This window comes from Labeo rohita, chromosome 18, assembly GCF_022985175.1.
Source record: "Labeo rohita strain BAU-BD-2019 chromosome 18, IGBB_LRoh.1.0, whole genome shotgun sequence".
NCBI classification, from domain to species: Eukaryota; Metazoa; Chordata; class Actinopteri; order Cypriniformes; family Cyprinidae; genus Labeo; species Labeo rohita.
In genome coordinates this window covers 20,315,984-20,342,474 of record NC_066886.1, presented here as the reverse complement: position 1 = coordinate 20,342,474, position 26,491 = coordinate 20,315,984, and the positions used below count along the sequence as shown (strand labels likewise).

General features: G+C 35.3%; 1 protein-coding gene across 1 annotated transcript; it reads left to right on the top strand.

Annotated features, from left to right (window-relative positions):
• gmps (guanine monophosphate synthase) lies at window positions 1–25,087 on the top strand. The gene is made up of 16 exons (XM_051135352.1): window positions 1–191; window positions 2,904–3,082; window positions 4,001–4,115; window positions 5,630–5,727; window positions 5,848–5,951; window positions 6,085–6,278; window positions 8,556–8,721; window positions 11,633–11,784; window positions 12,078–12,251; window positions 13,191–13,296; window positions 15,027–15,142; window positions 15,354–15,479; window positions 19,062–19,177; window positions 20,756–20,886; window positions 22,949–23,121; window positions 23,199–25,087. The coding sequence occupies exons 1-16, from the start codon at window positions 165–167 to the stop codon at window positions 23,298–23,300; spliced, it is 2,079 nt and encodes a 692-aa protein (XP_050991309.1). The 5' UTR covers window positions 1–164; the 3' UTR covers window positions 23,301–25,087.
• Window positions 25,088–26,491: the final 1,404 nt, after the last annotated feature.

Genomic DNA, 26,491 nt, shown 5'->3' with positions numbered 1-26,491 from the left:
GATCGCATACCACGAGCGGGCTGAGATACGGAGCTGTAGTAGTAAGCGGCCAGCAGGCGAGTGGGTGACACCGTCAACGATCACACGGAAGAGAGAGCAGCCGCTGAACACACTTACAACAGAAACACGGCAAGACAGGGCTGTCCGCTCCACATCACACATTCATGGCGCTGTGTAACGGGGATAGCAAGGTCAGTAAACCGGCCTAAGCATGTACAGAACCTAAACTGTTCAATCCGTCCTTGTGCGTATCACCGGTACTCGCCACCGGTACTCCCCGTTCACACGCGGCCCTGTCTGCGCTGGGAAACTTAGAACGCGCGGCGGACCCGGGGTTTTTGCCTTGGCTGATTGTTGTACTTTTATCAGGGCATATATGCTATTATAGAGAATTTTTACTGTCGGATCGTGCCTACAGCACTCCACCTGGATGATGTCGTGGTACGGTTTATGATATAGTGAGATCATCACATGCCCCGGGCGAAGCTCAGAGGCTCTCCCGCGTACAGCCCTGAGAAATAGCAGCTTGTACGTTCAGTTAGCCGGGCAGGCGCGCACAAGCTAATGCTAGTTAGCCACAATCAATGTGACATGCTGGGCTGCCATAGCTAATGAGGTTTCGGAGCTGTGCCTCAAATGAACAGCCAATCGTGAAACACTGTTGCGTTTCATGCAGCTACAAAAGATTTATCCTTTATACATTTAAATAGGACAAACTAAAAACTTGAACTGGTCAGTGTTAACATGCTATTACGAGCTGTAAATGCTGTACAGGCCAGTGCATTTTCACACTGGAGATGGGGTGATGTTTGCTATTTGTTTTAGTTTTGCATATTAAATTACTGTTAGTTAATGTTTGCTCTCTTTTAGCCGTTCATTAAGTAAGTTTAATTGCATTTTACCGGCGTTTTCTTTTGTTTTGAGTTCGTACTGCTGTGCTTGAGTCAGTCAGAAAGTGCTGTTTTCGTGTACTCACAAACCACGTGGGAGCGTTTCGTACTTATAAACTATAGTGAGAGATGCATGTTTTTGTAGTATGCGCATTATCTGTCTTTACTGATATAATGGCTAAGCTATTTTTACCTCACTGATCTTACTGTAAGTGTTTGGAGTTGCTTAAAATTTAAAGAAGTTATGATTTGATGACCAAAATTGCCCAAGAGGATATATTGCCAAAATATAGTTTAGTATAAGTATATAGTGTCTATCCCTCAAGCAGAAATTTGTGATTGTGTAGTGTTTTTGTAAAATAATTTAGAATTTAAAAAGTGTTGATCCTTTGCTGGAATTGCTCATTTAAATCATACTTGATACTATAAGTATATTCTTTCTGTTATAATAATAAAATGTAAAATATGTAATATTATATCTGGCTGCAAAGTTTGTTAGCTTTTATTCTTCTAATTATTAAGAATTTATGAAATTTTGATTCTTGTGGATGAATTGTTTATCTTAATAAGTATATACACCATATTCTGTATATTTACACTACCGGTCAAAAATTTTTGAACAGTAAGATATTTAATGTATTTTAAAGAAGTCTCTTCTGGTCACCAAGCCTGCATTTATTTGATCCAAAGTACAGCAACACAGTAAAATTTTAAAATATTTTTACTGTTTAAAATAACTGTTTTCTATTTGAATATATTTTAATTTATTCCTGTGATTTCAAAGCTGAATTTTTAGCATCATTACTCCAGTCACATGATGCTTCAGAAATCATTCTGATATTCTGATTTACTGATCAAAAAACATTTATTATTTTCATTATTATTATGTTGAAAACAACTGATTAGATTTTTTTTTTTTTCAGGTTTCTTAGATGAATAGAAAGTTCAGAAGAGCAGCATATATCTGAAATAGAAATTTTTTTGTAACATTCTGAATGTTTTTATCATCAACTTTGATCAATTTAAAGCATACTTGCTAAATAAAAGTAATAATAAAATATAATCTATGATTTCTTTAAAAAATATAGTGTATAATGTTACAAAACCATTTTACTTCAAATAAATGCTGATATTTGGATCTTTCTATTCATCAAATAATTTTAATAAAAATAGTCCTGTTTTAAATATTGATAATAATAATAAAAGCCTAAATGTTTCTTGAACGGCAAATCAGCATATTAGAATGATTTTCAAAGGATCATGTGACACTGAAAACTAATGATGGAAAAATTAGCTTTGATCACAGGATTTAATTAATTTTTAAATATATTCAAATAGAAAGCAGTTATTTTAAATAGTAAAATATTTCAGAATATTACTGCTTTTGCTGTGTTTTGGATCAAATAAATTCAGGCTTGGTTAGCAGAAGAGAATTCTTCAAAAAACAATAAAAATCTTACTGTTCAAAAACTTTTGACTGGTAATGTATATATGATAATAAAACGAATAATAATATAATAACGTTAAAAAACTTGACCAACCATAGGCAGTTTTGTACTTTGTACTAAAAATACTAACTTGATATCTAAGGAGCTGGCTGGCTGTCCATTGTGGTATTTATAAATATGTAATATATAAATATGATCATGAAATTGTATTAGATATTTAATAAGATGGACATAATTATATGTAATATAACCAAACTGATTAAAATAGCCAAATATTTGCATATTAATCAGCTTTCCTGATATACATTTTTACAAATTTTGTGTGCGCATTCATTTACAATGTGCAGGATCCGACAGTAACGCTTGCGTGCACTGCACGGGACATCACTTTCCTGGGACTCATGTGACTGATTTATCAGAAGCAGCACATCTTTAGTCTCCAGTCACATGCACACATGCACTTTAAATGCATTACAAATTTAATTAGCAGCATTTTACTTGCTTAGCACGGGGAATTACGTAATGTGTGTTCTTCATTGTGCTTTCTGTGTGTGTGTATCTGCAGCTGGATATCGTCGGCGAGCCTAAAGATGGTTTATGTTCCTACGAGGGTGCTGTGGTGATCCTAGACGCGGGAGCACAGTACGGGAAAGTGATTGACAGGCGGGTACGAGAGCTGTTTGTCCAGTCTGAGATTCTGCCTTTAGAGACGCCAGCCTTCGCCATCAGAGAGCAGGGTTTCAGGTGAGTCCATCAGTGCCAAGATAGATGTAGTAGTAGATGCTGTTTGGCTCTCATGTTCAAAAGTGCTTGGGAAACCTAATTGAATTGCAAAGTAGAAATGTTTGATATGGTAACTGACAGGCTTTAGTATCTGAACTAGCATTTTGTGAATCAAAAGCCTTCTTTGTTTAAAAGCAGAATACGTCATAATGATTAACCTTTATTGCTTGTAGCATATTTTCTTTGAACTTTGTGGTTAATGGGGAACACGCTGTTATTGGGTCGTAAAAGTCGAAAGGTTAGGTATTGTATGTTTTCTTCCATTCTATTTCAAGTTTTATTAAACAGCAGTTGCGTGGTGCAGCAAAGAGTAAAGCTTGTAATTGATTGTGATCAAGTTTTATTAGAGTCGTTGTGTACTTTAGGAGTTGTAAATGAAGACTGTGTATTTCAGATAAAATTTACTAAGTCATTGTATTTTCCATGATTAAATGTTTTGTTGAATGCATGATTGGAGACTGCTAACAGCTTCTCCTTTAAGACCTAAAACTATTTTAGAAAATTGTAAGGCACCAGTTGCTGAAGATAAACAGTCATATTGGTTTATTTTGTTAGTCGGTCTGTCCTTGAGAGAACACAGTGTGAGTGCTGTGCGTTCCACCTGTGAGGACATAAAAGGAAACAAAGCAGTTGTGTTTTTCTGAAGCTGTGAACATTGAGAGTTGGAATGTGGCTGATAGAAGGACAGAGTAACCCACACGTTGGAGAGATAAGTGGCTTTGATGAGCAGGCCTTTGCATTAGAACTTTCCTAGTCTCAGTAATCCGACAGACAGACTCTTTCCATCTTTCTCAGCCCCTTGAGATTTTTTGTAATTATATTTTGGTTAATGTAAATTGGTTTAGAATGTGTATATCAAATTATTGTCTCCAATGTTAGGGCCATTATTATATCCGGAGGGCCAAACTCTGTCTATGCTGAAGATGCACCCTGGTTTGATCCGGCCATATTCACCATCGGAAAACCGGTTCTCGGAATCTGCTATGGAATGCAGGTGAGAAACGAAGTAGCAATAATAATAATTGTTATTACTAATAATAACCATCAGAAACCATCATGAGGTTGGCATAATATATATATGTGTGTGTGTGTGTGTGTGTGTGTGTGTATATATATGTGTGTGTGTGTGTGTGTGTATATATATATATATATATTTTTTTTTAAAGCAGTCTCTTGTGCTTACCAAGGCTGAATTTATTGGATCAAAAATACAGTAGAACAGTTATATTGGGAGTCTTATTACAATTTCAAATAGCTTTTGTCTATATTAATATGTTGAAATTAAATTATTACTGACAAAGCTGAATTTTCAGCAGCAATTGCTCCAGTCTTCAGTGTCAAATGATTGTTTAGAAGTCATTCTAATATACTGATTTGATAATAAGAAATCCTTCTTTAGCACCATTGTTGAAAACAGTTGTGCTTCTTAATATTTTTCTGGAAATGGTGTACCTTTTTTCGGGATTTTTTTTTAATGGTTAGAACATTTAAATGTTTCATTTCCTGAACACAAAATTACAGATAATTTACTCAGCCCCTTGTCATCCAAGATGTTCATATCTTTCTTTCTTCAGTTGTAAAGAAATTGTTTCTTAAGGAAAACATTTCAGGAATGTTCTCCATATAATGGACTTCTATGGTGCCTGTGAGTTTGAACTTCCAAAATGCAGTTTAAATGCAGCTTAAAAGGGCTCTAAAGGATCCCAGCTGAGTAAGAAGGGTCTTATCTAGAAATGATTGGTTATGTTCTAAAAAAATGTATAATTTATATACTTTTTAACCTCAAATGCTCGTCTTGTCTAGCTCTGCAACATGCGTACTCTGTATGTTCCAGTTGAATACGGTTACGGAATGTCGAAAAACCCATCTCATTTTCTCCTCCAACTTCAAAATCTTTTTTTGGGCGTTTGACTTCTGCACCTTCACTTTGTAAACACTGGACTGGTACATCTGCAGCAATGTAGGACGATGTAAGTTTTTCGACCTACACTAACTCTGTTGAACAGAGTACGCATGCATGGAGCAGAGCTAGAGAAGATGAGAATTTGAGGTTAAAAAGTATATAAACTGTAATTTGTTTTTAGAAAATAACCAATTGTTTCGCTAGATAAGATCCTCCTTCCTCGGCTGGGATCGTTTAGAACCCTTCGAAGCTACATTTTTAAGTGCATTTTGGAAGTTTGAACTCGTGTGCACTGTAGAAGTCCACTATATGGAGAACATTTCTGAAATGCTTTCCTCAAGAAACATAATTTCTTTACGACCGAAGAAAGAAAGACATGAACATCTTGGATGACAACGAGGTGAGTAAATTATCTGTAAATTTTTGTTGTGGAAGTGAACTTCTCCTTTAATGTCACTTCATTTTATTGTTTTTTTTATGAGAGTGTATTCTTTCAAAAACAAAATTCTACCTACTTCAAACTTGAACAGTAGTGTATCATTTCTAAAACTCATAAATGCTATCAAAAATCAAAATGCTAAAAGTGTTTATTTTGTGTTCATCAGATGATGAATAAAGTTTTTGGAGGCACAGTACACAGGAAGAGTGTGAGGGAGGATGGTGTTTTCAACATTGCGTTGGACAATTCCTGCTCACTTTTCAGGTAAAGTCCTTTTATGATGTCAGATAGCACAGTGTTTTTTTCCCTTTATTCCTTTTTTTCCCCATTTATAGATGTGTAAAAGTAGTTTCCTTGCAATGAAACCCTTTTGTGTGTTTCAAGGGGGCTGCAAAAGGAGGAGCATGTTCTGCTGACACATGGAGACAGTGTTGACAAAGTAGCAGATGGATTCAAAGTCGTTGCACAGTCTGGAAACATCGTTGCAGGTGTGTAGGGAACCTGAAGAATATTTCCTAGACTTGCTTTGTGTCAAAAAAAAGTGTTACGGATGCTAGATTCTTTGTTGTGGCTGTGGGTGTTTGTGGTTTAAGATATTTCCCGTTTTTATTTCTGTCTTAGCCATTGCTAATGAGCAGAAGAAGCTTTACGGCACTCAGTTTCATCCAGAGGTCGATCTGACTGAGAGGGGGATGGACATGCTACGCAACTTCCTGTTTGAGATTGCTGGCTGTAGCAGTAACTTTACAGTACAGAACCGTCAGATGAACTGCATCAGGGAGATCAAAGAAAAGGTGGACAAATCCAAAGTTCTGGTGAGTGTCATTTCAAACATTGATCAGTCATTAATCAGTTACAGGTAAAGTGTGGCGTTTTGTTGAAGTGACTTCGGTTATGTGGATCGTTGGCAGATCTTTGCAATTACATCTATTACATTAACCACGATTAATAACATCCAGAATAAAGGTTTTATATATATATATATATATATATATATATATACATACATATACATACATACATACATACATACATATAAATATGTATATGTGTATTTTTATACAGTCAAACCAAAATTTAGTAAGACACCTTTAACATTTCTCACATTTATACACTATAGTTTAGAAAATGGTAATAAAATTTGACAAGAACTCTGAGTTAAACTGTGTCAGAACAAATGCATTTTTATAATGTCAGATAACTTCGATGGAAAGGTATGTAATAGATTACAATCAACCAAAAATTCAGACAACTGTTAGTATGACAATATTTACACAACTATCAATACGTTGTTGACCATTTACCAAGCAATGCTTAATTTTGTTCACTCTGTGGTGTGAAAAGGTTGCATTAACAAAAAAACATTAGAGCAAAACATTGTCAGGTCAAAGTGTCTGTATGAATATTTTGTGGGTATAAAATATCACAGTTGCCTTATTTTACATAAATGAACTATACTGTCTTGCACCCACTAGTAAAAAAAAATATATATTAAAAAAATTATATCTGGTGTCTGAATAATTTTTGGTTCGACTGTATATGTATATAAGTATACACAGTACACACATACATATTATATAAACACAAACTTTTATTTTGGATGCAGTTAATTGCAAATAATTGATTTGACAGCACTATTAGTGATTCTAGTGAAGTGTTGATATTAACTATATATAAAAAAATACTAATAATTAATTAGTATATTAATAATTCAATAATTAAAATAAAGCAGAAATATAAACACTACATGAAAAGCTCAGGTTTTCCTTAAGTTTGAGTTGAATTACTAAAATTATTATAGCTAAAATGAAAATAAATGCTAAACAATAAATAAAAAGTAAAGATGACAAAAGACACAACAAATAGACAAATTAAAATTTAAATGAAAATGTAAAACTAAAAGCTAATTCAAAACGTTAAATACTATAATGGTGCATGATACTAAAAAACGCACTGTTCTCCCTAGCAAAACAAAATAATAATAATAATTAAAAAAATTAATGCCTTAATTGATTTAAAATACATTTAATTTATCCTAAATAAACTTCAAATCCATTAACATATTTATTGACTTATCACTTAAGACTTACTGATATTAAATTATAATAAAATTTTATTTGGAGTATTTATTTAATGCACAATGCACATTTCTTACTATCATGCCCTAAAATGTGTTTTAAAATCTCTGTATAATATCAGTCTTTAAATGCAAGATATTTAACGTGAACCTGAAGTGTACTTGAAATAGTTCCACTTTTGCTCAATCAAATATAATTAAGTATATATTTAGTTGGACTTAAGCACTGTTTCTGCACAATTAAAGTGCATTAAGCACAAAATTAATTGTTCCAATTTAGCAGTTTAAGTATACCGGTTTAGTATACCAAAAGTACAATTGCGGAGTATTTTTATTAAACACACAAATATGTAAATGTATTTGTAGTGTATTTTGTACACAATATTTCAATGTGTTTCAAATACATTTTAGCATATATTGTTTTCAGTAGGGCTAGTGGTGCAGAAATAAGGAAGAGGAATCGTTCTGTAATTTTAATAATTAAGAGATTTCTATTTAGTAAAACTTAGATTTAACTGGTTAGTGTATACATGCGTGTATGTGTAGTGGATGTTACTATTATTGTGGGCTCAATGAGATGCTGATCTTCCTCCGTCTATGAAGGGCCTTTTGTTTGGTTGAAGGCGCATATGTGATTAGTGCCATAATACTCTAATTTGTCTAATTCCTATTAATTGATGTTGCTTCAGGCAGTGCTTTGGTGGGATGTGTGTGTGTGTGGGTGACTAATTAAAAATTCCAATTAGTTAGTGTTCTTTCCTAAAGCAAGGTGATTTCCTCCCTGAGTTTCTGCAAAGTGGGTCTTTTCTCCAGAGTATGAACTGAGCGTTATATTGAATTTATAATCTATTAATGAGCACAATATTATAGTAATGTTGTTTGCACATTTCCCCCAAAGTCATCTCTGGTGTACTGTTTATTAGGTGTATTTGAACATTTGCGTCTATTGGATGTTGTGTAGAGTTATAGTCCGAAGTGAGTCAGGATCTCTGTGTGTGTGTTTCTATGTGTGCAGGTGTTATTGAGTGGTGGTGTGGATTCCACTGTGTGCACAGCCCTGCTGAATAAAGCCCTAAATCAGGAGCAAGTGATTGCTGTTCACATCGACAACGGCTTCATGAGGAAGAGAGAGAGTCAAAGTGTTGAGGAGGCATTGACTAAACTCAGCATCAAACTCAAAGGTAACATTCAGAAGGTTCCTTTTAGTAGTCTGGTCTAGGGCTGAAACGATTCCTCGAATAACTCGAATACAAATATCATCGAGGCAAATTATTTGCCTCAAGGGTTTGTTTATTCCATTTACTGTAACTACACATGGAACACTGTGTTTCCCCACGGACCATTATTACCGACTCACAAACCGATAAACACTGGACATATTTAAAACCGTAAATTAATGGTGGTTAGTTATGATGTTTTTAAGTTAGCTATGCTTTTTGAAAGACTAAGTGCCGTTTATTTTGATTGTCTCATTCTCTCTCTGTGACACACAGAAAATTAGAAAGTTAGTCGATATCAAATTAAGAGTGCCTCAGCATGATTACAAATGTGATACAGATTTTATGCAAAAGTTCATCAATAAAGAAGTTAATATTTAGAGACTTATATTTTAGACAGCATATTGCTTGCTTTTGCTCTATTTCGCCAACAAATAATTATTCCAAACACATCCACAAGAACTGTTTTGCGTCTTTGAGCAACATGACGGTGTTTCGTTCTTGAATAAATCACCCGTTAAATGATTCAGTTCAATTGCAATGACTCACTTACGTAACAGTGACTTGCTGCCACCTACTGGTGGTATTGATTTCACATTTAAAGTATCTTCATTTTAAAAATACATGTAAATATCAGTATTCAGTGTTTTGTTTAAAATAAAAATAAAATGTTATATATGCATTTGTAACTGCAAGTTAAATGCATTCATGTCCCTCTGAGCTGAATTAAATAGTGAATAAATAGGTGTACATATATATGCCTCAATTTCTTGATTTATGCATTCGTTTTAGGTTGTAATGTTTAACTTTTTCTAAAGTAATGTGAAATTGATTTTTGTATTTTTATTAATTTGCATACATTTATTCATGTATGCAGTTTCACCAATAAAATTATTACTTTTTCTAAGGAAACAAATTAGTTGTTTATTTTAAGAAGCCTATATTATTTTCTCTTGTATATTTAATATTGCTTTTTAATAAAGAAAAATGACTTCTTATCCGATTGCTCGATTAATCGATAGAATAATCAGTAGAATACTCGATTACTAAAATAATCGATAGCTACAGCCCTAGTCTGGTCAATGAAAGTTTAGAAATTCTTTTTTCTTTCTTTCTTTCTTTGGTTCACACAAATTTTACTATTAATTTACTTACCCTCAGACCTTCCAAGATTTGTCACTTTTTTTTTTCAGTAGAACATTAAAGAAGGTGTTTTTTTTGTTTGTTTTGTTTCTTTTTGAAACAGCGGTCCTATGTGATTCATGAAATAAAAGTCAATTGTTACCGTCACTTTAAAAATAGCATATCAGGCAACACATAATTAATACCCGTGGCTCCTGACGATATATTGAGGTCCTATGAAGAGAAACAGTTCATCTGTACAAGAAACTGAACTTTATTTACAACATTATTACTTGTAATCCATAACCTTAGGGCAAATGGTGAAGTCGGATTCTTTTCTGCAAACTGGTTCTTTTGGACCATTTATTTTAATGAACAGAATGATGGACAGCAACCAGTCTGGCTTCAGAAGTAGACATTCAATCAAGACTCCCTTGCTCTCGTTGTTGAAGCCCTAAGACTGGCAAGAGTGGCTTCCAAATCTTCAATTCTTATCTTACTTGGTCTGTCCGCTGCTTTTGACATGGTTAACCACCAGGTCCTCCTGTCAACGCTATTGGTAAAGGTCATCTCAGGAACCGCACTCCAGTGTTTGGAGTCTTATCTCCAAGATAGGTCATTCAAGGTATCTTGGAGGGTTGAGGTGTCCAAGTTGCAACATCTAGCTACTGGGGTGCCTCAGGGCTCAGTTCTTGGCTCAGTTCTTGGACCACTTCTCTTCTCTGTCTACATGGCATCACTAGGTCCTGTCATTCAGAAACATGGCTTTTCATATCACTGCTATGCAGATGACACTCAGCTCTACCTCTCATTCCATCCTGATAATCTGACGGTGTATGCTAAATAACTAAATGTAATGACGCAATGATGTATATGCAATTGTTAATAATGAACCCAAAATTATGTGAAATCCAGATGTCTTACACTTCAGACCATTTGCCTGAGGCTATTGATTACAGGTTGTCATGTTGTAAATAATGTTTTGTTTCATGCACAAATCATTTGTTTCACTTCATAATATATCTGTATGTCATCAGGTGCCATAGGTATTAATTTTGTGTTGCATGATATACTTTTTTTTTATACTTTTACTTTTTTCAATAAAGTGTATCCATCTATCCATCCATCAAAAAAAAATATTCCACACGTCTCCGGGGGGGGGTTAACCATATCTTTAGCTTCTGCTAACTGTTGTACACAGATGACATAGGATGTAAACAAATGCAGAGAGCAAAACAAAACACACAAATTAGGAAAAAAAAAAAACGGATTTCAATATAAGCCAAGACTTTCCTTCGCTGTAAATAAAACTTGGTTCTCGCGCCTACGTCATCCGCTGGAATGCCACTTTCTCATGAATATGCGTACAACAGTTAGCAGAAGCTAGAGATTGCTGTTTATAAAGTTTTAAATCTGGATATTTTTCTTACACAAATGCATCAATTAACTTCAGAAGGCCTTATTAACTGCCTGGAGCCATGTGGAACACTTTATGATGGATGGGCGCACTTTATTGGACTTAAAAATCTCACCAGCCAATCACTGCCATTATAAAGCTTAGAAGAGCCAGAACATTTTTGTATATAATTGTAATATAAGTGTATTTGTCTGGAAAAATACAGTCATATACACCTAGGATGGCTTGAAGGTGAGTAATTCATGGGGCAATTTTTATTTTTGGGTGAACTATCACTTTAATGAGTAAAACACACATCTGTGTTGAGACTAAAATGTCACTCTCCTTGCTTTACAGTGGTAAATGCAGCACACACATTTTACAACGGCACAACGACCCTCCCAATATCAGAAGAGGATCGCACACCTAGGAAACGCATCAGCAAAACCCTCAACATGACCACCAATCCAGAAGAGAAACGGAAAATCATTGGGGATACGTTTGTAAAAGTGAGTAGCTCTGTTGTGTAGATGACTGTGCTCATACCCTGTTTCAACCAGTAACAGAATTATGTTATTATTATTATTAGATGATCCTGTAATGATATTAGTGTGGGGAACGGTCGACTTCAGTATTGATTTGCCTAAAATATCTTGTGTACAAATCAAACAAGACTTTGCGTGGAGAATAAACATAGAGCATTAAAGTCTCTTGAGTTACGAGGTGATCTGAGAATGTGTAGCAGATGATTGACTGTAGTATGGAGCAGAACAGTGAGGCTCTAATTTGCTGTCTTTCTTAGGTTGCAAATGAGGTGATTGGAGAGATGAATCTAAAGCCAGAGGATGTGTTCTTGGCTCAAGGCACGCTCAGGCCAGACCTTATTGAGAGCGCGTCTCACCTGGCTAGCGGGAAGGCAGAAGTTATCAAAACACACCACAATGACACAGAGCTCATCCGCAAACTCAGAGATGAGGTAAAGATTAATATCAACCAAATTTGATTTTATAATACATATATATATATATATATATATATATATATATATACATACACAGTTGAGGTCAAAAGTTTGCACCCCCCTTTCAGAATCACTAAAAATGTTATTTTACCAAAATAAGAGGGATCATACCAAATGCATGTTATTGTTTATTTAGTACTGACCTGAATAAGATATTTCACATAAAAGATGTTTATATAATAATAGTTGAATTTATAAAAATTACCCGGTTCAAAAGTCCCCTTGACTCTTAATACTGTGTTGTTGCCTGAATGATCCACAGCTGTGTTGTTGTTGTTTTTTTTGGTTGTTTAATGAAAGTTGTTCATGAGTCCCGTATTTGTCCTGAACAGTTAAACTGCCTGCTGTTCTTTGGAAAAGTTCTTCAAATTCTTTGGTTTTCCAGCATTTTTGTGTATTTGAACCCTATCCAACAATGACTGTATCATTTTGAGATCCATCTTTTGACACAGAGGACAAATGAGGAACTCATATGCAACTATCGCGTAAGGTTCAAATGCTCACTGTTGCTCTGGAAGGAAAAACCATGCATTAAGAGCAAGGGGGTGAAATAAACAATAACATGCATTTTGTATGATCCCTCTTATTTTGGTAAAATAATTAACATTTGTAATGATTCTGAAAAGGGGATGCAAACTTTTGACCTCAGCTGTATATATTTTTAGTAGTAATTTGTTAGCTCTGAAGTGTGTGTAGTAGTTTCCTTTGTCAATAGTGTTGAACTCAAGCAGGGAAAGTGGTTTTATAATATATTTGGCTGCAGTATATTCAGAACCCCCTGTAGTGTGCCAGAATTGAGGTGCACAATAGGGAACCTCTTCAAGTTAGAGGAACACAGTTATAGCTATGATCCTAACTGTTGTTTGCTGGTTCTCTGAATGCCTTGCCCTTTAGGGTAAAGTAATCGAACCGCTGAAGGATTTCCATAAGGATGAAGTGAGAGCACTAGGTAGAGAGCTGGGGCTCCCTGAAGAGATCGTCTCCCGACACCCCTTCCCCGGTAAGACCATCGCAAACCTTCCCTTTTTCTGCCTAATTAAAAAAAATTATTTGATTCAGGTTCACTAATAATTAGATAAGTTGCACAATTTGTTGGGTGGTCTTTTTTGTATATGCGTTTAAACATTTTAAATGCTGTGATGTAAGTCTGGGTAAAAATATAGATTTCTTGATTTTAATTTTTTTTTAAATTTAAGAATATTGATTCTTAAATTCCAAGAATTGATTAGTCTAGCCTGTTTTCATTTAATTAACGGAACACTGTAGCTCGTCTCACATCCAACAAATCACAATAAGGTTTGTGCTTTGATACATTTGATATAAAACAAATTCTCAAATTTCAAATTCTGTCCATTTTATTACAATATTCAGTCAATACCTTTTTCACTGTTCAGTGTGGAATGACAGATCACTGTAGCGCTTCTGTTCAAAGGAAGCTCACGCGAACTGATAGTCTCCTTTGCTTTAATGCCAGGTACAGCACAAAATAAACATGAATAAACATCCGAAGGTATAAAAGAGAGAGTACAACTTACCGAAATTCGTATCCTGCCTCATGTAATCACTCAATCAGGGTTTCACCCATGGAATAGTGTCAGTATAACAGCTTGTAAACAATATCACATAACGTCATATTTACCTCTGAAAAAAAACATATTTGGTGACCATAAACTTGTTAGTCAACTGGAAAATTGAACTCTAGAGAGGAGCATTTTGCTAAATATCTGCTCCATATAGCATATTCATTTGATTTTTGTACTGTTCTTTAATATTTAATTTACATTTGAAGAAATTTGTCAAGTTTTTATGACAACCACCATTTAAATATTTATATTTCAAAAAAAAATTCATTGGAGTAGAAATACAGTTATGTTATAGTAAAGTACTTTGTTATTATGAAAACATCATTGAATGTAATTTAAGGGTTTGTATACAAATTAGTTAGTTTTAACCCCCAATATTATAATGTATTAGCTGATTCTCATTGATATTTTACAGCATAATTTGAGAGTTTTTTTTTTTGGTATGTACTATACCTGATAAATAGCCAAAATAATCTGATCGAATTTGTAGTTGAAGCTAATCACAAGCTTGTGAATAAAAATTGAATCGTGCAATCCGTGTTAATATCTAGCCTTACTGTAATGTGTTAGAGCTAAGGTCTAGCAGTTAGAAAAAATGATTTTGATTTTGACTGCCCATCATTTCCTGTCTATAACCATAAATTAATGTCAGAAAGGTCAAAAACAGTTACATGTAGTTGGTGTTTAGTAGGTAAAAACAGAATTATTTTTTTTTCCAATAATACAAGCGCACACACAATGTTTTATTCAGCAGCATTGCATTCAATAAAGTTACTGACAGTAAACAAATATTTTTTCAATTTCAAAATAATGCTGTTCTTTTGAATTTTCTATTTATCAGAAAGGCTTAAATGTTTTGTGGTTTCCACAAAAATATTAAGCAGCAACTATTTTCAACATTGATTAATATTAAAAATGATAATTGAGCACCAAATCATCCTGTTGGAATAATTTAGTTTTGCCATCACAAAAAATGAAGCACATTTGAAAATGGACAGACAGTTATTTTGAGTTTGTAATAATATTTGACAGTATTACTGTTTTGTTGTTTATATTTAATTATTATATATATATATATATATATATATATATATATATAAAGATGCATGTGTGTGCTTTGCTGAAATGTGTATAATGTGTGTTGCAGGTCCAGGTCTTGCCATTAGAGTGATCTGCGCCGATGAGCCTTACATCTGTAAAGACTTCGCTGAGACCAACAACATCCTGAAAATCATCACAGACTTTTCTGCCAGCGTCAAAAAGGTGTGTGTGTGCGAGTTTAAACATTGCTTATTTCTTGTCTGAATTATTGACACTGACCTTAAATAATTGATCTTCCTCAACTTAAAAGTCTGTAAGTTTGCTGATTAAGTTGAAAGTGGATACTTGAAAGCTCACAGTCGTTCCAGAGTTCCCTCTGGATTATATATGGCATGCTATAAAATCTCAATCCTTTTGATGTCAATCCATTCAGCCGCACACCCTTCTTCAGAGAGTGAAGTCATGCATATCAGATGAGGAGGAAGAGAAACTCATGCAGATCACCAGCCTTCATTCACTTAATGCCTTTCTGCTGCCAATTAAAACTGTCGGTGTCCAGGTAAGCATTGTCATCTGCCATTACTTATTTACTTATAATGTGAGCATAAGAATGACTCACTTAGTATTTTTTGTTTGTTGCAGTGGCCGATATGTCGATCGGCTTTGTTTTAATGCTGACACATAGTTTTAAGTTGCAGATGCTGTAGAAATGCACTCAGCAGTCAGCCCTAATTCATTTATTCTACATGCAAAAGTGTCTAATAACAAAGTTACTGAGATAAAGCGAATAGTATTTGGCAGGTCATGTGAGCTCAGCATACTGGCTCCCATGAACCCTTTCATTGTAAAAAAAAAAAAAAAACAAAAAACCTGCTTTTCCCTGTTTTCAATCAGCTGCAATTTTAAAGGGATAGTTCTCCCAAAATCCGAGAGCTTTCTGACCCTGCGTAAACAGCAATGCAACTGACACGTTAAAGGCCCAGAAAGGTAGTAAGGACATTGTTAAAATAGTCTGGGTGACATCAGTGGTTCTACAGTAATGTTATGAAGCTACAGTGCCTTGCGAAAGTATTCATACCCCTGCATTTTCTTCAATATTATGATGCAGCAGCCTTATGTTAAACTGCTTTAAATTACTTTTTTTCCACATCAGTCTACACTCCGTACACCATAATGACAAAGCACGAAACAGGTTTGTAACAACTTTGCAAATTTCTTGGAAATAATAACTGAAATGATTCCATTGCATAAGTATTCATACCCTTTTCTGGGACACTTCACTGAAAATGCATATTAGAGCGAAAACCAAGCCCTGAGGTCAAAATAGCTGCCTTTCGAGCTCAGAAACAGGCTTGCGTCAAGAGTTCAGAAAAAAACTCTTATTTTTTTATTTATTTTTTATTTATTTATCCATAATGTAAGATGCTTAGAACAACTAGGACTCTTCCTAGAGCTGGCCTCTTGGCCAAACTGAACAATTGATGGAGAAGGGGTTTGGTTATACTGGTGGCCAAGAAGCTGACGGTCACTCTAGTTGAGCTCCATGATCATATATGCAGATGGAAGAATCTTACAGAAGGCCAAACAATCACTGTAACACTCCACCAATATGGTCTTTTTTGTGGTGTGGCCAAACTCAGTCCTCTCCTCAGTGAAGACACATGAAATCCCACTTAGTACCTAAAAGACCCTCTGACTGTGAGAAACAAGATTCTCTGGTCTGATGAACCTCAATTCCAAGCATCATCATTTGAAGGAAACCAAGCACTGCTCATCACCTGCAGAGTACCATCCCTAAAGTAAAGTGTGCTGTTTTTTCAGCAGCAGGGACTGAGGGGTTCGCCAGAGTAGAAGGAAAGCTCAGTGCACCAAAATATTGAGAGAGCCTTAATGAAAACCCAGAGCATTCAGAACCTTAGACAGGGCAGAAGGTTCACCTTCCAACAGGACAGTCACCCTAAGCATAAAGCAAGAGTGGCTTATAGACAACTCTTTGATTGACCCAGCCAGAGCCTTGGCTTGAACGCAGTCAGATATTTCTGGAGAAACCTGAAAATGTCTGCCAGCCCCCATCCAAGCTGACAGAGCTTGAGAGGTGAAGAGGTGACGCGAAGAATGGCAGATAGTTGCCAAATGCAGATGTACAAGAAGATTTGAGGCTGTAAAGGTGCTTTAACTAAGTACTGAGTTAAGGGTTTGAATACTTACACAGTGTACTTATTTCAATGTTTTATTTTTTTAAATAAATTTGTTGTCACAAATCTGTTTTTGCTTTGTCATTATGGTGTATGGAGTGTAAATTGATGTGGGGAAAAAAGTAATTTAAAGCAGTTTAACAAGGCTGCAACGTAACAAAACGTAATAAATAAAGGGGTGTGAATACTTTCGCAAGGCACTGTACGAGAATACTTTTTGTGTGCAAAAAAAATGAACAAAAAAAAACCTTTTTTTTTCTCTTTTGTGTCAGTTTTCAATGCACATTTGTGAGAGAGAGTACCATGATACCATGATATGCATGTGATGCATGTGTGTGTACCAGAGATTGTCTTGCTACTGGGAGTTGAGATTGTCTGTATTACTTACTATTGGAGAAAGCATAACGATCAACTTGGATCACGTGTGCTTCGACAACCAATCATGTTACAGCCTTGACATTATTGAATTTCAGTCAGAGTTGTGCGACATTCAATTGCCCTTTACGGATACCATAGCAATGAATGGGAAGTGCCGTAAACTGAATCCCACTTGTCACAAAAAGTCTGTGACTTCTCTTATAAAACAACATTTATAAGCTGTCGATTAAAAAAGAAATGATAAGCTATTTCCTCAAAAAACAAGCAGAGGATGATGTGTCTGAAGATTTCAACAGAGGATGACTAGCAATTTTTTACCCGGCCTTATTTATTTGAACCAGAATATACAGACGATAAACTAAGAGATGGACGTTCTATGTCAGAATGCCGGCTCCTTCGTCAGCAGCACTACATGCATGCGTCATGGTACTCTCGTGAATGGAAGTCGAAGAATGACACGGAGGAAATTGTTGAATAAAGTCCTTATGTTTGTTTTCTTTGTGCACAGAAAGTATTCTAGTGGCTTCATAAAATTACGGTTGGACCACTGATGTCAAATGGACTATTTCAATGATGTCCTTACTACCTTTCTGAGCCTTGAACGTGGTAGTATCATAGGATCAAAAAAGCACTCTGATTTCATAAAATAAGTTGTGTTCTTAAGATGAACAAAGGTCTTGCGGGTTTGGAACGACATGAGGGGGAGTCATTAATGACAGAGTTTTCATTTTTGGGAAAACTATCTTTTTAATATACTTTATGCTATAAAAGTATACTTAAATAGCACTGGCTACTGTGACTGCTCACTTATTTGAGCTGAAATTTGTACTGTCTCAAATGACAAACTCTTCTGTCTGGAAGACAGAACGACCTGTCTGGCTGCATAGCACCAATCATTGTCTGCTGACATTTCCCGGTGTCTAAATTTTTGTGGTTAGCCTTTCAAACACACAGTTCCATTGAAACACAGTTGCTCATTCCCTCACTATTGCTCTGTTTCATTTTAGGTTATTTGTAGTTATGAAAATGTCAAAGAGCAGTACTGTCAATGGAGTACAGTCTGTATATCAGCATATAGAGTGAACATTCCTCTGCCACACTGCGTGCGAGTCTCATGATGTTTGTATTTATAGACAGGTTTTCAATCACAGTGCCAGAAGAGGCTGGTTTACTTCTGTGAGATGAAGCCATTAGACAGAACACGTCCAGACAGAGGCAGTCAACGTCTCACCACATTGGTTGATGATGCATGGCTGGGTGTTTCTCTAACAGACGGCCTACTGCTATACCATGCTGTGCTAAAATTACCACGGTCTCTAGACTCTGAGCTGGGACATGCTGACACGCAGGGTGGCAAAAAGTTTTAAATACCGTGCACTGCATTTATGCATGTTGTTAAGATCTGTTGCTGTTAGCAGTTGATAGTTTAACAGTTGGCATCTTTTCCACAGTAAGAATGTACTCATTCATTGCACAAATGTTTAAAACAAATCTTTTTGGATTTCCTTAAATGGAGTTGGAAGGTTGACCGTGTTCTAACTCTGATTCCATATGATCTGTCTGTACAGGGTGATTCCCGGTCATACAGTTATGTTTGTGGGGTAAGCAGTAAAGAGGCCCCTCATTGGGATTCACTGATGTTCCTGGCCAGACTCATCCCTCGGATTTGTCACTCCATTAACAGGTAATGTTGCCACGTTGAAAATTTGCTTCAGTCAACTTCCCACCTACACTACCAGTCAAAGGTTTTTCATGTTTTTACAGAAGTCTCTTCTGCTCACCAAGCCTGCATTTATTTGATCCAAAATACAGCAAAAGTATTGTAAAATATTTTTTTATTGGTTAAAATAACTGCTTTCAATTTGAAAATATTTTAAAATGTAATTTATTCCTGTGATCAAAGCTAAATTTTAAAAATCAGCATTTATCTGAAATAAAAAAAAAGCTTTTGTAACATTATACACTATACAAAAAAAAGCTTGGACTCGGTATAATTTTTTTGGGAAAGAAATTATAGAAATTAATAATTTTATTTAGAAAGGATGTTTAAAATGATCAAAAGATTATAAAGACATTTATAATGTTACAGAAAATTTCTATTTGAGATAAATGCTGTTTATCTGAACTTTCTATTAATCAAAGAAATCTGAAAAACATCTACTCAGCTGTTTTCAACATAATAATAATAATAATAATAATACATTTTTTTGAGCAGCAAAATATTAGAATGATTTCTGAAGGATCATGTGACTGGAGCAATGATGCTAAAAATTAAGCTTTGAAATCACAAGAATAAATTACATTTTAAAATATATTTAAATAGAAAACAGTTATTTTAAATAGTAAACATATTTCAATTTTTTTTTTTTGCTGTACCTTGGATCAAATAAATACAGGCTTATTTGAGTAGAAGAGACTTTATTAAAAAAATAAAAAATAAAAATAAACATTAAAAATCTTACTGTTTTAAATCTTACTGTTCACTAACTTTTGACTGGTAGTGTATTCACTGATAATCCTCCCTATTGATAGTCTCAAACTTCTTGTGGTTCAGTTCAAATAATTTGTTTAGATGTCACATCAAGTTTGATGCCATTGATTGATACTAAATGTCATTGATTAATACTAAATGGCATTGGTTCTCATGTGTCACATGATTGAAAAACACTGTTGCAAAGGGCAAGATGATTCAAATTTCAGTCAGAAATTGCTATTGTATGCTAAAAAAAATACTAGTTAGATTTTAGCACTTTTTTTGTTAAAGAAATTAATACTTTTATTCAGCAAGAATGCAATAAATAAAAAAAAAAAAAACTGATGGTTGAGACATATAATAGTACAAAAGCTTTCCATGTCAAATGTTCTTTTGAACTTTCTATTCATGAAAGACTCTTGAGAAAAATGTATCATTGTTTCCATAAAACATATATTTGTGGTAATAACAGAAAATGTTTTTTTGAGCACCAAATCATCATATTCTAATAATTTTGAAGACTGGAGTAATGGCTGCTGAAAATTCAGCTTTGCATCACAGGAATAAACGAGTTTTAAATACCTTACTTTCACAATATTACTGTTTCACTTAGAGAAACTACTTTCATAAACATTTAAAAATTATACCAACCCCAAACTTTTGAACTGCAGTGTGTGCAACAACTCTCATAGTGTCAAGTAAAAGTCCTTTAGTATGTGTCTTTTTTGGTCTCTAATGTAAATAAAGGTTGTTCCTTTTTTCATTCCTTGTTCATCTCCTCCTTTTCAGAGTTGTTTATGTTTTTGGGTCACACGTAAAGGAGCCACCCACTGACATCACGCCCACCTTCCTGACCACTGGTGTACTCAGCACGCTAAGACAGGCAGACTTTGTAGCACACTCCATTTTAAGAGAGTCCGGTAAGAGCTGGCTGCCTCCACTGTCTGCTTCATTATTGTCATAACCTTTATTTGTGTAAACACTCCCACCACAGCTATGGCTACTGCGAGAGCTATGTAAACACTTTCACCACATTTGCGTCTCTTGAGGGGAAAATCAGCTTGGTTGGACAACGGTAGTCAAAGGCAGCAGTTGTTACTGCTGTAAGACTTTGATTACTGTTGTTTACACCATTTTAACTGGTCAAATGTTTTGTCCAACAAAACCCTAGAGGCGTTAGGGCTGTCTACAAATAAATGAATAATACTCTCCATCAAATTCCTCTTTACCTGGATTTTGTGTTTTCTGTTTTGGCAAATGAATCACACTTTAAATATATGTGTAATACAAAATAGTACGTCAACCACCTACCATTAATTGGCACTTTCTGCAGGCTGGGGTATCTAAAGACTATTCACACCAAGGACGTTAACCATAAAGACAACAATATTATCATCCATACCAATGGAAGATAACTGTCTATTCTAAGAGGTATTGAATGCTTGAGCTCTTTAAAGCAAAGTCACTTTAAGGCAAGTCCTTTCACTCGGTGCCCATCTTAGAAACGCCTCTCGGGCAGGCAAGTGCAGCTCCTATCTCTTTGAATGTTGAAACATAAAATTCTCAAACTGTTCACCAGGCTTGCGATTAAATTCCATGTTTAAATCACTTATAAAATCTGACAAGAACTGCCTCATAAATAATGTTCCTTATGCTCCAGTAGCATTAAAAAAAGCTTATTTTTTAGGTTAGCTCAGCCAGTGCGCAGTACTGAGCGCACATCTATAGCAGTTTCTATAGCAGCCAGGACTTCTAACGGCAGCTGCAGTGACGCGCTGACTTTACTAATCAACGATTGGCTCTTTCATTACGAAGGCGGGGCTTCGCGGCCATAATGAGCGTTGCATCGTTCCTCATTCAAAACTATACGAGTCACAAGTCTTTGGTATTTTATAGTCTTTGTTTAAAGTCACATGGATTGTAATCAGTTGTCAACGTTTTTACATTCTGTAAGTGATTCCAACAATATTGTGTCAAGTAAAATTCGTTAGCTGGTTCACCCAATCGCGCCCCCCCCCCCACCCAGTTTTAACTAATTTAATAAAACGCCCAGCATAAAGACCTCTACATGCTAATATTCAGTTAAAGTCAGCACCACCAGCTGACAGCAGGAAGTTTTGACTTTCTCCTATACCACTTTAAAGGCATATTTCCCACCGCTCACTGTTTTCTTGAGACCACCAAGTGGTGGTGGCTGCAGGTGCAAGGGCCCTTTCAACGCTTTTAATTTTATCATCAGTAGTGATATTGTGACACCCTTAAGATTATCATATTGATTAAGAAGGTCTTCAAATAAAAATGGACATGTTGGCAATATAATATATTATAAGACTTTTACAAAGTCTTGATTTTGTTTTGGGGGTGTATTAGAACATGCTCTCATGCTTGGTGGTTTGAAAAATGCATTATTTTTCACATAATTTACATTATTACAATACCTTTCTCCCCAGCCTGGCACAAATGGCTCGATTAGTTCGGAGTTTAAAGGCCCGCCTTCCAAAAAAACAAATGTGTTGTGATTGGTTAGCTGTCCCAGTGCTTTGTGATTGGCGAACAGTTTAGACGGTGTTTCAGTACTGCCACGCCCCTTGCCAAAGCAGCAAGTTCCGTCTGCTCCATTATAGTTAAGGATGTATTAAGGTATAGTTGACGCTACAGTAGTGTTGGGTCCTATCGTCAGCCTGCGAGATGGCCAATACGTGATATTATTGCTAATTATAGTGCTAATTTAATTATTTAAATACTTAATTTCATTGTCCGAAACCAGCTCCAGCATAAGGCTAAAAGCAGCCTAATGTTTTTAATAAGACTTAATTTGTAAAACCAAATACCTCCCTCCCAAAAACCAAATACCTCCCTTTGGCGTGGACTTTGAGATTTGTAACTTTGTAGATCCTTTTTATGCCCAAAAATTCAAAAAGTCAAAAAGCATAATCAGACTCCTTTAAAATATATTTGTACTGTTTTTTGCTTGATTTCTAGGCTACTCAAGTAAGATCAGCCAGATGCCAGTCATCCTCACCCCGCTGCACTTTGATCGCGACCCGCTGCAGAAGCAGCCATCCTGCAGACGGTCCGTCGTCATCAGAACCTTCATCACCAGCGACTTCATGACCGGCATCGCCGCAACTCCAGACAACCAAATCCCTGAAGAGGTAAGAGATCAGATCCTCCATCCACACATTAACCCTACAGCATTTCCACCCACTAACTCATGCTCCTCTGGCCACAGGTGGTTCTCAAGATGGTCAATGAGATCAAGAAAATCCCAGGCATTTCAAGAGTGATGTATGACCTGACATCCAAGCCGCCAGGAACCACCGAGTGGGAGTAGAACAGTGGACTTTTGTACCTTTTGATTTCTCCTTGTCGACTCCTCTTCTACCTCCCCCTTTCCCAGTACTGCTACATTCCCCCCGAATCCTTTTTCTCCACTCCCGCCACCCCCTTTAGGCACGCCGCCCTGTCATTGTCCCACTGAGACCGGAACATTCCCTTACAATGGCAGGTTGTACTGTGATTGGCGCTAAACTGATGACGCTACTTCAGTTCCGCCTCATTATCTGGGGTCGGTTGTAATATTGGTATTAATTGTTGTTGTTATTATCCTCATCGCTGATGATAATAATGATGATACATTGACGTTTTTTTTTGTATCTGCTCTCTGTGTTCAATGCATTGTGACAGGTCACTCCTCCATAGTTTCTGTTGTAGCCAATGAAGGTCTAAGATCATTTTAGGGCAGCTGACTGTCCATGTGCAGCATGACACAAGCAAAGCCGTTTTTTAAGCAAATCCACTCATTCAAGGGTTCAGTTCCAAGTGTTGCTGCTTTCTGCCTTTAAGATAAACTTGTTTTTGCTAACTCAGTGTTGATTTCGGTTTGGATTTCTTACCTGAACTCTTCTATGGAAGTGGCAGGTGAAGACTAGCAGTAGTAGCTCCTTAAACGTGACCAATCGATGTTTATTTGCCAAATACAGATGAGATCAGACAGTTTGCTAAATGCCGCTCTTACGCTGTGGACTGGTTGGGTTATCACAGAGGTTTTGCTGTGAAGGAGACTCTTAAATCTGGAGGCCTCCTGAAATTTGTGCCTGTTTTATCTTTTTTTTTCTTTCAGTTACTTTGTTTTTCAGGGATGTGACTTTATTTTATGCTGCATTGTTTTCTTCTGTCTTTGCAAGAGAAGGATTATTGACATTTGAATAGTGATAAATGAGAAAATGTGTATTGATGCATTTTACACCACCATCATGGCTGAGTTTGCCTGGGCTGGTTTTATTAACACGTAAGATCAGCCGTGAACTTATTTCACCAATAAAGGCCTTTGTTTTTTTTTCGTGTGTGCTAGGTAGAGCAATAGTGTTTCCAAAGGCAAATGAAATGAGATTTACAGAGGGAGGAAGAGTAGGTGATTGACAAGACACAATCTGAGAGGCATCATCCTGCAAAGTACGCCAAGTCCTTTTGAGCTAAGTTGGGCTTAAATGAATTTGGACCACGAGTTACTGTCAATATTTGAGTCCTCCTGTGTGTGTGGCCTCATTATTAATATTCCACTCCTTTAACAGAAGCGTGTTCTTATGTATAGAGAGAGGGGGGGGCTTCGATTGGGCTCAAATGGAGATCTGCGTCCAGCTCTCTGTCTAATTTATGATGTAGAGAATTGTTGTGATATGAATAACATGCTCGGTATTTATTGTCTTTAAAGATTTCATTTAAACTTTCTGTTGTCACGATGGCAAAAAAACTCAATGCAAGATGAACTTCCTTCTTGTCTTAATTGCAAATCTTGTTCTTAATGTCTTTTTCTCAGTGTCACCTTTATCATGTGTATATTTTACTTGTCTAATAGAATTACAACTAACAAGTTTAAATTCCTAGTGGGTAAACTGCAATATTACATGATATTCAGTTTAATTTATGCAATTCTATGTTGATTTTTTTTCCCTCCTCTCGCCTTTTTGTTTTGTTTTTGTTTTTTTTGTCTAAACCTGAACAATGCTGTTTTACCTTAGTATTGTGCCTCAGACCAAGCCACCGCATGCAGTTTGAAACTGATATTTGTATAATGCAAACTGAGCTTTAATAAAGAACTCTGTGTTCAGATTTCTCTCATCACAATATCTTTCACTGATTGATTAACTATAATTTGTAGGGATGCACAATATTATCAGATTGTTATTGGAATTGGCCGATGATGGCTAAAAACGTAAACATAGGCCGTATATAAAACATTATGCCGATATCCCTTTTCTAATAAAGATGAATAACTCACACGTGCTCTGGGTAAGTTCGCGATAAGCTCACGTCAGCAGTGTGGTTATTCTTTAAGTGAACTTCTGGAGCCTGATTAGATTCACTCTTTTGGATCGCCGCATTAAATCTGAGAAGGCAAGACGTGCGGTGTGTGATATACTAGCGTTTGCAGTATCAGCTACAACAACAACCTTCCCTGGGTCCTAATGCCGATTGGTCAGACCTTTATTTAATTAGGGGGTGCTGTAGGCTAACTTGTAATAAAATTACATTTAAAATGCACAAATAACATTAATTTGTAAATAAAGAAAATAAATAAAAATGTTTTAAAAGTCAGAAGCTATAGTAGTTACATAAAACAAACATGAGTTAAAATGGATCAAAAACAATTTTATATATACAGATATATTCATTATACAGATTGATTCATTGATATATTCATATTCATTGATGTGTATGTCAGTTGGATTCTGAAAACTTAACTACAAGGATTTGTCTAGAGGAAGAAAAAAACTTTTTTTTTTAAAGCTTTTAGTGTACTCTCATTATAAAAATAACCTAGTTCTAATTAGTTATTAGCTCGAAACGAACCCATTTTTTTCTTAATTTTGTTTATGATGTACGACTTACGTTTGAAGTCGTAATATTTTGAGTCAGAAGTCAAAATTACAAGAATAAAGTTGTAGCAATATGAGAATACGTGAAAATATTAAGAATAAAGTCTAAATGTTTTAAGAGTCAAGTCAAAGTTATGAGAGTAGTTCAAATATTTTGAGAATAAAGTTGAAATATTTTGAGAAAAAGTCAAAATAAAGTCGTAGCAATACAAGAATAAAGTCGCAATTATGAGAATAGTCAAAATATTTTAAGAGTCAAGTCAAAATTATGAGAAAAAAGAAAATATTTTGAGAATAAAGTAAAAATTAAAAGAATAAAAAATTACAAGAATAAAGTTGTAATATTTCAAGAAAAAGTCAAAATATTTTAAGAATAAAGTCAAAACTATGAGAATAAAGTCAAAATATTATAGGAGTCAAGTCAAAATTACGAGAATAAAGTCGTAATATTTTGAGAAAAAGTCAAAATTACAAGAATAAATTACGAGAATAAATTCAAAATTACGAAAAAAATAACTTCTAAATTACAAGAATAAAGCTGAAATATTTTAAGAGTCAAGTCAAAATTATGAGAATAAAGATAAAATATTTTGAGAATAAAGTCATAATATTTTGATAAAAAGTCAAAATTACGAGAATAAATTTG